At 40.6% G+C, this 13,231-nt stretch overlaps 1 protein-coding gene across 1 annotated transcript in view; it reads left to right on the plus strand.

Annotated features, from left to right (window-relative positions):
* The window catches only part of Aff2 (AF4/FMR2 family member 2), a 316,042-nt gene that overhangs the window by 219,522 nt on the left and 83,289 nt on the right, over positions 1–13,231 (plus strand). Inside the window, exon 8 of the mRNA XM_010616851.2 lies at positions 11,894–11,931. Within this exon, the coding sequence (XP_010615153.2) occupies positions 11,894–11,931 (38 nt within the window). The remainder of the gene's footprint in view (positions 1–11,893; positions 11,932–13,231) is intronic.

The raw sequence follows: 13,231 nt of genomic DNA on the forward strand, positions 1-13,231 counted from the left end.
ACACACACACACACACACACACACACACACACACACACACACACACACACACACAGTGAGTTCCCAGGTGGTGTTTCGGTGCTGGGACAATATAGGAGAGTGAGTAAGAAGAGTTCAGCTGTGTGATCAGATGGACGTGAGTTCGAATCATAGGTCTGGCCTTGAGCAGATATATATGCCTAAACAATGGAGGTAACAAGAGCACCTATTTCATTGGGTTTTAGTGGGGACTCAGTGAATAGATAATACAGACAAAAGCACTTGACACCGAGCTTAGCACATAGTAAGTGCTTACTGCTTGACATGATAATTACCAGCCTTGTGACTACTACTAAAGTGATCTAAAAATCTTGTATTCTTTGAGGTGCTGGGTATATTTCCTTTCCCTTGTAAGGAATGGGATGGTTAAAGAACAGTGCTGAATTATGTACCTGGAAAACAACCCGTTTATGGTAAACTTGGATGAAAAGGTTCCATCTCATCCTAACATTAGCTATGTGTGGCTGGCCGTGAGGAGTTGTAAGTGTTGTCATTAAAAGCCTGGCTTTTGGAATAGAGAAGAAGCCTGGGCTTATGGCCTAACCTCACATACAAGCCGCATCACACTGGGCAAATTGCCTAACATCTCTCAGATCTCACACCAATAGACCAGGATAAAACAGTCTTGTCCAACTCACAGAGATATTGTGAGGATCAAATGAAGATCCTGTCCCAGAAAGTGCTTTGAAATCCATAAGCGCTACACAAAGAGGGGTTATTCTGACTTATGGCCCTTATAAATATTACCTGGGATCTTTTGCTTTTGGATCCATGAGAAAATAGACATTGCCCTTCATTTTGGCCTAGGTGTTGGTAGGAATCTACTAGGAACTGTATTGAATGCCCTAACTGGTCTCTGAAGGCATCCATCACATATGAACAACTTAACTCCCCTCTGAGTCCTGAAAACTTTTAAAACAGAGGTGCCAAGGAACAAAGGCCAGGTTGCCAATGACAGCGCACCAAGTCCCCCAGGAAATTACATGTCTCTAGAAGTTTTTACTCAGAAGTTTGATGGGTAGTTGAGTCACACACTTCGATTGCAGTTCTTAGCTTTTCTTTTTGAGCCCCTGCTGTGTCCTAGAGAAAGGCTTAACAGCTCTGCTGTGATGCTGTGTTCACCTTGTTTCTCTCTCCAGAGCCAGCCTGGAATGAGACACAAATAATCACTTGAAGTTCACATTGGGTATTACAAAGTTGCAGAAAAGTATTGGAGTCCAATACAGTGCTCTGTACTTTGTGTCTGCATAAACGTACATGTTGCAGTAGGTCCTTTTTTTTTTTTTTTAAGAAGTTGGTTGTCAGTGCCACGAATGGGACTTGGGAGTTGCACGCTGCCCATTGCCCAGCTGATTGCATTTTACTTCTCATCTGCTGCTATTGGCATCATAGACATAAATGCAAACGTGGCCTTTCCCATGCAACACTTACTGAATTGCCATTTTCCAGCCAGTCATGCAGGGCTGGCAGTGATGCTGTGATGAGCCTGCTGGTGTTTGTCTGGGGAGTGGTCCAGTCCAGGGAGACAGGTTTCTGGGCAGTGGGAATGTATTGTGTTCTCTGCATGCCCCCACCTCATACTTTCTGTCAAATTTTTCTTCTTACATTTCTCAGAATTTAAGGAACCCCTGAAAATGAGGAGTTAAACCTGGAATCAATTTTCATTTACAGCTGAGAAGCAGTTATTGATGCTGGGCTTGCAGTTCAATAAAAGATCTAAAGATATAGACCTTGTGCTTCTCTTTCATTATAAGCAGCCTAATCAGTCTCAAATGTTTTTTTAACAAAGAAATTGTATTGACAGGTTTATTAAAATTGCTGTCTTTAAAGTTTTAAGCTATCTGAAATTTGACCTATTCTCAAAGCTTCTCAGATGGATGGTGGCCCAACTCAAAAGCACCTTCTAGCACACATTCAGAGATCCAGGTAAACCTGCGTTTAATGTTGCCTTGGGTGACAAGGTTACACAGCTCTAAGTGTGTATTCTGTTGTCCTCTGACAGCAGGGTGCTTTGTGATGTCTGGGTTCTGAAGCCCTTGTAGATCTGGGCGAGGCTCCCTCACGCCCAGTCATCTTAGATTGACAATAGAAGCAGCAGTCCTTAGAGACATGAAAGTCATGAAAGAAACAGGTATTACTAGAAAGTGTCTTTAGAACACTTTAATATTAATACCATCTTATTAATATGAATTAACCTGAAACCTTAGATGATTTCATTGTGTCTGGTTAGAAATTCAGAAAACATTTAACAGGAGTAGAAATGTTCAATTAGTGACCAGGCTCAGCCAAAGGACTCTAGAAAAAGCTTAGAGTGGCACGTTGATGCTTTAAAGCAGAACTGAACAATTCAAATTTCCTTTGAGCACAAAGACATTCTAATGGGTTATGTCTGGGCACATTATGCTAAGTAGCTCCAGTGCACCCCAATTTATTTAACTGCCTAAAGATTACCCTGGTACGCTTTGAAGCATGCACTTAATTCGAAGCATGTTCCTGGGGACTGTTGTGGACTTTCCAACTAGATGCTAGTGGCACAGCTGCACCTCAAGCCTATTCCACTTCCGGAAAACAACTCTTCCCCAGCTCTTTCCCTCCATTTCATTATTTTATTTCATTTTGACTATAGATCTCTACCTCACACACACAAGTTTGTTCTGAATTCGGATTCATGGTTTTGGCTTTAAATTTGCACTGATTTGTTTCTATTGTTGCCTTCGGGCCAACTTTGGGCTAGGTTGCCATTTGATAATCGCAAATATTGTGAATTACATGACAGCCTGAAACCCCCAAAGTTCTGGCAGCTTTGAGATGTGTTCCTTTTACCTGTGATACACATCAAACTTCCAAAGCTTCGTAGCCCAGTTACAGTGCAACGCCACTCTTTTGAAAATGTTGCTAATGAGGCAGATGCAATACACCTCACTCCTGCTATCAACTGGCTGTTTTGAAGTTGATAGTAAATACATTAGTTGTGACAACAGACACTCCTTCCCTGCTGTATTCACTCCTATTTCATAGCCACACTTCTCCCTCATCATGCTGAACAAGTTGTTACCTCCCTGAGGTTTCGCTACCTTCCCATTTACTGTGTTATCAGCAGAAAGGCTGGGGAAAGCCTCTTCCATAGTGACATCGATATGGCACATGCAGTTTATCTGCCATGGCCTTTTGTTTAGAACCACCACAAAAATGATAGAGTCTAGGCTGTTGAATTTACAGAATACAATTTAGTAAAATCCATACATTTTCACGTTCAACCTATCCAGTAATTAGAGAATGAGAGGATATTTTAATTTATTCATTAAAGATAGGAGAGAAAATAGGATAATGTGTAAGGTTAAAAGAATAACACTGGCCTGAATATTTCCAAGATTGTGTTTGCCATTTGGCCATATTAGCATAGAGACTAGATTAATAAGAAAATGCTTAGGGTATGTATGATGTCATTTTGAAGAGGCTTGTGGCAAGTCTGTGATTGTTTAAAAACCCACATGCTGAAATTTTCATTGTAGCTAGGTCCTCTACCTTTAGTACCAAATATTTTGACTTGTAATCTCCATATAATAGAATGTCTTGAGCATACAGAGATATGTAGAAGCACAGTGTTTTCACATGCTGTGCTTATTACCTGGCCAGTCATGGCCAACTACTAGTTAATGTCCATGATGCTTAATGAATTTTCCATCTATGAGCATTTCAATTGCAAAACCAATGGCTTTTGGTTAGCTTAGCACTTTCTCATGATGAGCTTAAATCAGATATCGGGGAGGGTATGCTACTTTCCCCAGATCCAACAAGAAACAAAATTGGGTATGATCTGTTTATGTGGATAGACACCTTTCATATATGACAAGGATGACCACACCCTTTTCATCTGTAAAGAAAACAGCACATTAGGAGTAGCAGCTTCCTTTGGAAAGCTGGAGATCGCTAAGTATGGATTTGAATTGAAATACCAAAAGGAAAAGGCATCATCAAGTTGCCTTTGTCATTGGCTCTGGACTACACAGCATTAGTCCTCCCTCTATTTTAATGCCTTACCCCTTTTAATCCGATCACATCTTTTTCCTTAGATCCCTTCATCTCGCCAGGTTTGTTCTCAGTGCATGTTTGGAGCCTGGAGGTACTGCTTTGAAGTCACTAGTGAGCAAGCTATGGGACATATACCATGTGTGCTTAAAGTTTATTGTTAAGTTTCCAAGCTTTAAATTCAATCAGGGTTCTAGAATACTTCTACAGAAATATGAACATCTCCAGGAAAAGCTGGGTAATAAACCACTTTCCTGTCTTAAAAATGTAACAGTTTGAAACTGATATGGTGGCTTTGAAATATTGAAGCTTAGGTTTACAAGTCCAGCATGCTTTCCTCTGTCCCCCACCAAGTATCTACCATCTGATAGAAAAGCCACCAGGCCAGCTGTAAACACCAAAGACCCTGTACTGAATGGAAAGCAGAATGTCTGTTATCCTCCTTCAGCAGCCGTATGTACTCTCCTATTTATATATAAGAGCAAAGAGCATAACATTTAAGTGCACCGAAGAGCAGCCCAAATTTGACATTAACTGCCAGACCAAGATTAACCATTCAGAATACAATTGAATTAACACACAAAAAGGCAGAACTTTCCAAAATGTCTGGGACTGCATAAGGCACCTTGCACACAGTAAATATGTCATAGGAGTCTAGAACGTTTGACCAAAATTTCATAAATTTGTTTAAGTTAATTCTTTGATAATGGAGGTAGACTCATATGAATCATATAAACTTGGATTTGAAATGATCCTTTGGATGTGTTAAACTGTGAAAAAAGAAGACCTCTCAGTTTTTATATTTAGCCCTGAATCATATATGTTTGTATATGAAATGTTATTTTATGTGTATTAAATTGTAGAATATTAGTTCTTAAAATGACCACAGAGAGTCTTTACTTCAGTTTCCTGATTTTTGCCAATAAGACTTTTCAGAAAAAAAGCAATACAAAGCAGTCAGTCCGTATTTAGCATATAGATAAAAATCAATGGAGCCTCTTCACCCAGAGTATAATGTGCTTTAAGGAAAGAGAATGCCCGAACACACTACGATGTTAATGGTGAAGATCTATTATCGGCATTTAGTTTCATGTAGGCTTTGAATAACTCACATTGTCGAGTATCTGCTATGTATTACATTACGAATATTCTCATTTTTTCTAGTTACATATGGTAGGGAGAGAGCCTCTACTAGGTATTGATTGTCTCCCACCAAAAGACACATGTCATTTCACGAGGTGTCCCCCTGCACCTACATCAAGGGCAAGAGGGCTCAGATTGGTCAGGGGAAAGAAAATTGAATTTCCAAGTCCACAAACCCCAGGGGAACAGTGACCAAGTGTCACTTTACATCGGCCCCTCTAATGGGGAAAATAAGCACCTCAAGCCCATACTGTGATGCCTGCCTACTGTCTCTGCATTTACTCCACTTAGAGGATGATTAGTGTGGACAGATGACTCTATGGCTAAAACATGCTTCTTCACCAAAGACGCTACATTTTTTATTTAGTTGCACTAAATTAAAACTTCAATTACAGAGGACATCAGCAGTTGACAAATGGATCTTGCTAAAGGATTTTCTATCCAGCACAGTGGATGGCATGCAGGAGCAAGCCTTTCTGGAATGCATGCACTATAGAGTCTTGTTGTCACATCATCTTAGGGCTAGACCCTAGGAAAACACTGGCTGCCCTGTTAGTAAAATGCACATGCAGGAACAATAAGACCTGCTATGGGTTGGCTGTTCAACCGGCCATGACAGGGTCTTGAGTGGCAGGGTGGGTGAGATTGATTATGTTACTTAATGCGCAGTAGAAAGGCATGAGGGGTCATTTTCTGTTCTTTCCTTGTGATGCTGGGATGGAACTCACGTCCTTGTACATGCTGCTAGGCAAGTGCTTTACCAGTGAGCTATACCCACGACCTCAGATGCTGAGAAAGAGGGTGTCATGATCAAGTGGAGCCTCAGAAAGATTCATCTTGCAGCAGAACATAAAACGGGGCAGGAACAGACACAGTGATAGCCAGTGGCATAGTGAGGAGGCAGAGGCCATGGTCTGGGTGAGAAGCAATGAGAACCTAGTTAGTCAATAACTGCAAGAAGAGTGAGGAGACTAAGATAGCTTATTCCAGTGAGTGAGGTAGAAAATTCACATTGGGATACCCTCAGACTGCCTCCTCTTATCTGATGGGAGTGTGGACAGGAGCCTCGTGTTTAATGGCAGAGTGAATCCAGATGCACATAGACCTGAAGCTCATCTCTTCCACTGGAGACCTATATTTTGCTTCATATGGCACATAGGGCCTTCTGGAGCCGTGTGTAGCCCTCTCAGATTGCCCAGACATGCCTGATCCATATGTCTAGTAAATGCTTATTAAGTGACTATTACATGCATGATGCAATTCCTGCCACTGAGATCAAACTTCTAATCTCTGTTGTCAAAATACTGTTTCTGACTCCGTTATATCTAACATAGGCCTATTTTGCTGAAGTAAAAAAAAAATGAATCAAATTAAAATGTAGGAAGCTCAGCACTCTAAAGATAGGGAACTTATTTTTGCTTCCTAGAGGTTCAAGGATCACAAGTGGGACGCTTCCTATACCCTCCACAGTACCAATCCAGATGGTTAAAAACGCAGTAGTGGGTGGCATTTTCCTAGAATCCCTGGATGGAAAGTTAGAAATGCACACAGGCATTGAAGTGTTGCAAAATGCTGAGTGACATTTTCTCCTTATAATCTGCCAGCCTGGCTGTGTGTGCTTGCTGCCAGCTGAAACCCCAGCCTGTAGGATTCAGTGTCTCTTCTTATTTTACTTATTCCAGTGAAATCTATTGAAATGCTGTAGTTAAACAATTCACTTTTATATCTGGGCACATGCTTTCAGTATATGTCTCTTTATTTAATTTAAGCAATTTTGTAGGTATTGATTTTAGACCACGGAATACCCTAATGAGGAGTTCATTTGTTAATAGGGGAGTTTCTCTTCTGAATTTAGGCCGTCAATACAATTTACCTAAATACAGGCCTCTAGATCAGGGGGCAGGTGTCTCACAGCACGGCCATGTGAAAAGTTTAAAAAAAAATGATGCAAAAACAACAAAACAAAAAGGTGATGATATTAACCAATTTGAAATTATCTCAATAATTAACTTTTCCCCTTGTATCAAAAAACATATTACAGATGTTCAGCTTAGCTGTATCTGCTAGTAGAGCACCAGGAAAGAGCATATAAGCTGAAAATATAAAAGCCACGTAGAGCAATACAATAAAATCACATTTTAGGCTTCACTGACACCATTATTATCGATTATGGAAAAAAAAAGCAGCACTTGAATACATAGCCTTGTAAAAGGGGTCCATTGCTACCGTACCTCTTAGGCATTTAAGTGCTCACTTTGATAGGCTCACCATACAGAAAGCAGAGTCATTGAACTGGTTTTCCATAAATCTCAGGAGGAGAGAAATTTCATAAGTGCTATATAACTATTCAGGGCCTTCTTCTGAAGAGTTCAAAACATTCTTCACATTTACTATGAATACAGGATACAAGCCCAGAAGACTAGAACAACATTTAATAACATATAATCACTGGGTCAGAATTACCTTTCCAAACAATTTTGAAGAAGTTTCATCATTGTATAGAAGATGAGTAGCAAGTTTTCTAAGTGGTTTATGTGTAGCATTTTCTCCCTAGAAAATAAGATGTCATTCTGTGACAGTGATTAGGACTCAATAGCCTTCTACCTTTTGTTTTCCCTTCCTTTCCCTTGCACTTCCCTCCCCTTCTTTTCCCTTTCCTCCTTTCCCTTCTCCTCTTCTTTCTTTCCTTTTCTCTTTCCTTTGATTCTTTTTTGTTGACAGCTTTACATTACATGGTTCTCATAATTCACAATGGTCCCTGCGTCACTCTAGCTTCAGTGCAGCACGATTCTCTCCATAAAAGAAAGAGTTCTTATTTTAGGAAGATAGATTTGATGGAAGTGAGCAACTGTGAGTCTGTCCTTAACCACATCCTCCCACTTGAGGAAATAAATTTGCTGCTTAGCAGGGTGCCTCCAACAGTATGGTGCTGGTAATGAGAGAGGATGCGGTTCATAAACACTCCTTAGGTTGGGAGAAGTGCCTTCTCCCTGGCATGTACAGTGCTTTCTCAAGATGCCTCATCACGGGGGAGGCTTACCTAGGATGTGATCTTCAACACTTTCCATTCTCAGGGTCAAATGTCAGGGAAAAAAGATGAAGAGCCTCCCTGATGGGTGAAGTGTCATTAAAGGATGGGTCAGTAAATGAGGGATCACCTAGAAAAGAGGGACGAATCCTCTTCAACTCTTTTTTTTTTTTTTCGAGACAGGGTCTCACTGTGTAGTTCAGACTGCCCTGGAACTCACTGTGTAGTCCAGGCAGGTCTCGAACTCGCAGCACTCCTCCTGCCTCAGCCTCCCCGAGTGCTGAGAATACAGGCGTGCGCCACCGCACTCAACTGCTCTTCAACTTTCTTGGAGAGCAAGATGGATTTGAATGTGGGCACAGGTACTTAGGCCTCACACCCCGCCTCTGGTGCCCCAGGAAGATTCGTGGAAGAAGTCCTCCATGGTGTTACACTCCTGCTTGGCGACAGACATATCAGTAGAAAGGCATGACATCAAAATCATCCACAAGTGCTGCTTTCTATACAGAAGTGTGCTGTTCACCCCAGCACAGTGCTCAGGATAATCCTCATTGGAATCACTGCATAAGTTTGTCACGATTCAGTAAGCCCATAAACAATATGACCTTAAAACTTTACATACCAACACCTGTGTAGGATGTGGCCACAGCCAAGGTGCGCTGTGTACTGTAGTTTCCCATGGATGCTAAAAGGGCACGGTTGATTATCTTCATTTTTAAAAGAAGCAAACAAGCTCAAAGCTGTTAGCACCTTGTTAATCCCATAAGTGGCAAAGCTGGGGCTAGAACTATTTAAAGTTTATTTTCTTAGCATTTCTAGTATGTTGCTCTCCTCATAACAAATCAAAGCATATTCTTTAGTATTTTAATAATCATCCTGTGCTATATGAGTGCTTCCTCAATGGTGAGATAAATATCATGGTGGGGAAACGTGGCCCAAAATAAGGAGAACATAGGTTTTAGAAAAGCATATAGACGTTGCAAATTAAAGCAGCATAACCTTTAACTATCCAGCCTCTATTTTCCAATCAGTTTAAACGAGTTTAATGTGTGTTTTTCAACTCAAAATTAGCTGCAATCCCAGTATATAACTTTCTTAATGCTTGGCGAATTGCACTATGTCATTCCCTTTTAAATTTCCTCCTTTTGCATCATGGCTCGCATTCTGACCCATGGGTCTGGAACTTGGAATTGTCTTCTCATGTCTGCTCATTTCAAAGGAGAGGTTTTGGTCTTTGTGTGTTTTATAGAATATTTCTTTTATGCCTCAAAGGCATTTATCATTTCCACCTAAAAATTTACTTCAAGTTTTTTATTCGGTGTCTCCTAATGTAAAAAATCCCTCCTGGCATGCCTAAAACAAAGTCGAATTAGAGTGAAAGTGAAGAACATAAATTGTGAGCTGTGTCTCATCTGGCAGAAGTATCCTGCCATCATTGAGTTTAGAAATTCAAGGTGATGAGCACACAAGAGGATGACATGAGTACATCTGGCTACAGCTGTGGGAACATCAGGATGATTGTAAGTTAATTTCCAAAGAAAAGAGAACCCCTCAGCATAGACATTTTCAATCAATAACCAGGCAACCCAGAAAAAATTAATTTGAATGAAGTTATTATCCTACAATGGCTTTAAAAAAAAAAGGACATGTTTCAAAGAAACTGGCCTCAAACATGATAATGATGTCCTCCTGATTAGAGAAAAATACCTGGGTCTAATTGACAGCTCCAAAACAGGGAGCAGAGAAAACGTTTACAAAAAGCATGTCTCTGAATCAAAGCTAGGGTAAGCGATGTCACTTTGATTTCTGTCCCCATCTTCTATCAGTGGCAGGCTCGTCCTATCATAGCCACCATGCTTTAAAAGGAAACTACTTGAACATAAAATCTATATCTTCATGATAGACTCATCTTCCAGAACAGACTTGTTTGCATTTGCAGGGATTGAAAAGAGTACATTGACATGATTTCCACAGTGGCATATCTTTAACTTGTATATTATTCCCATCCAGCCTGATTTAGGGGGTGGAGGGTGGAGCTATGTGAGTGTGTGTGTGTGTGTGTGTGTGTGTGTGTGTGTGTGTCAGTGCAGATGGGGTTGCCATGACTGTAGGAAATGTTGATGTCCAGCCCCTCTGGCCAGCTGGTCTTGCCAGCGTCTGCCTAATCTTGACCTGGCAAAATCCATATGGTGAGTGGTGTTAGCATCCTCTACCTGGACAGCACAGGGTTTGGCTTTCATATCCTAAGTATTCAGGAGAGGTGACTAGGGCCAGCAAGACACATATCTCTTGTTTTCTTGCTTTCACCTGTTACCTCATTCCCTAGCTTTCTTTCTGCTTTAACCACAGAACCTGAGAATTAATAAACACTAAAGGACTTGGATTTTCAACACTAAAATCTAAACTTGGGAAATGTGATTTTGTAAATTGCTATACAGTACATTGAGTTTATATGAATAAAGAAACTCATTATGCTGATTCTCTGTGCCCCCCCCCAAAGGTCAAAGTCCAGTGTTGGATTAGAATGGTTGCCTCTGCAGTCTAATTTACAGACGTATTCTCTTCTTCTCCATAGTCTTTACCCACCTCCAAGATTCACAAGTATGAAAGTTCCCGAATAGATCATTTTTAAAGGATCTGAACAACCCCGAGGTTGTCAAACCTCTTCTTCAGTGTTCTCCATATTAAATGTTATTTCTATAGCCTCAACAGTCTAGGGGAGTACAAGTTTGGTTCTGATTACATAATTATGCTACAGAAATATGAGAAAAAATCATCACTAAAACCCTCCAGGTGCTTAAACAGTTTGATAGAATGTAGCCATTCTGCCATCAGCACCCCCAGCTGTGTTGCTTAGCAACATTTTAATTCTAGAAGAATCGAAAGAGATGAAATCCCTGTGGAGAAGGAAACAGAAATAAGAGGGCTGTTGACAGATGATCTGAGTTGTTTCTTCTAATATACTGTGAAGATCACTAGCTCTTTTCATGAATGATAAATGCACTGTACACAGATCAATGGGTTCAGCAATAAACTGGAACCAGGCTCCATGTCTAAGGTGATGCGGGCCCAGAGATTTTCCTCATTTCAAGATTTGATGTGTATTTTGTTAAAGGTTTCATGGAAGGAAATCGATCTCAGTATTTGGTCATTCCTTGCCCTTTTGTGGTGTTTGCTTATAAAAGTGATTTTAGAAATGGACACTTTGGCCTTTCTAACAGGGCACAAGGGTGGCCAGTTGGCAATAGTAACAGAAGGGTGAGGGGTTTCCTACCACAGTCCTAAAACTCCAGGATGTGCCTGCAGCCCCTCTGTACCTCCCTCAGAGCACAGCCATTACAACTCAGTCAGGCCCACATGGGTTAACTGTGGAAGGTGTGGAGGAGAGGACCTTGCTGTGACTCAAGGACCCGCTCGCGTGGCCCCTGCTGAACTCTGTGATTGGCTTTAACAGTGCCTGCCTGTGTTTGAAAGCTGTGCTCAGAAAGGTAACCTGTTCCCCGGGAGAAGAAAATTGCTTTCTATATCTCTAGTCTACGCATCAACAGCACCCTGTTTCCCTTAGCTCGTTTATATTGCTTGCTGTTTTGGTCACTAGTTGCAAGGATTATGCTCGCTAATGTTATCTAATTACATGTTTTCTTCTGTTTACAGGCTGTTGAAAAGGCAAAACCTAAGAATAATCCTGTGAAGTAAGTTTTTTTTTTTTTTTTTTGGTCTTACTTGGAAATGTTATTGTTAATGGAATTCATGAGTGTGCAAAAAACAAGGTCATAGAAGAGACCTGGATTTTGAGTAAATCTCTATTCATGACAATTTAAGGACAAAAACAAAACAAAAAGCCCAACAAAAATAAAACTCTCCAATGAGCAGGGACTAGCTTACATTTGTCCCTGTATCCCTGATAAGGAAATGCCCCAAGTTATATCCACTTTACATAAATTAATATGTGCCATCCATGAAGAGCTGCCAAATACTATTATAGTCATATTCAACGCATACTACTTCAAGCCTTTGGGTTTTGCACACTCTAAAATGATTACATTTTTAATTGCAAACCTTGGACCTACGACAGAGATGTAAATGGTTGAAAGTGTGCCAAGTGATCTCCAGCCACACGGGGAGGTTTAATACCTTGGCATTAAAGCCTGGATTCTGTTAATGAAACGCTCATAAAAATACATTTAACTAAAGGTTTCTTAAGGTAATGCAAAGCTATTTCTAAAGCATTGTATTGGACACTCTGAAATTATAAAAACCCACATAGTGCTTCTTTGCAAACATAGTACTTCTTACACATCCTATCTCTTCTGGAGGGGGACTTTCAAATTAAGAAAGAAGGCTATCTTGTCATTTGGGTCCATGACGACTGACTGCCATGTTGTGATGCATTGCTGACCAGTCCTGTCAGCCGTGTAGCCAACGGAGGACCTGCTGTATTCACTGGGTTATCATAGGTCTGTAAATATCACATGCCTAGGAAACGTGTTAATTAATGTCAGCCAGCTTCCATTATAGCTGATGCCAAATACAGAAATAAGAAGTGTATTGATTTTTAATCATTTCCAGGAGAATGGATCAGCTAATGCCAAGGACAAGAAGGTTGCTTGTGTTTTGTAAAAGAATTAGCTATTCCAGGGCATACCACTCATGTTTGGAATACTATTAAATCCAAGTCCTAACATATTTTCCCAAAAATATCATGCACTTTGTTTTCAATATTCCATTGTTCTTAGATCACAGAGTATCCTCGGTCAAGCCTCTCTAGCCTCCGGAAGGGCATTTGTAGTCGGAAGATGTGTTATGTTGTAGTGCTTCTAGGAAATTATTTTCAGTTGCCAAGTTTTTGTCTGGTCTTTTGGTTAAAGTTGAAATCTTCTCTACAGCCTAATTTCTTTGCTGTCTATATGCCCTCAAGGCTTCTGCACTGTGAGCCTATGGCTGGAAAGCTCTGGAAATGAGATGATGGTGCTAATGAGGCCAGGACGGGGG

The sequence above is a fragment of the Fukomys damarensis genome, unplaced genomic scaffold (assembly GCF_012274545.1).
Source record: "Fukomys damarensis isolate Sample0158 unplaced genomic scaffold, DMR_v1.0_HiC HiC_scaffold_39, whole genome shotgun sequence".
NCBI classification, from domain to species: Eukaryota; Metazoa; Chordata; class Mammalia; order Rodentia; family Bathyergidae; genus Fukomys; species Fukomys damarensis.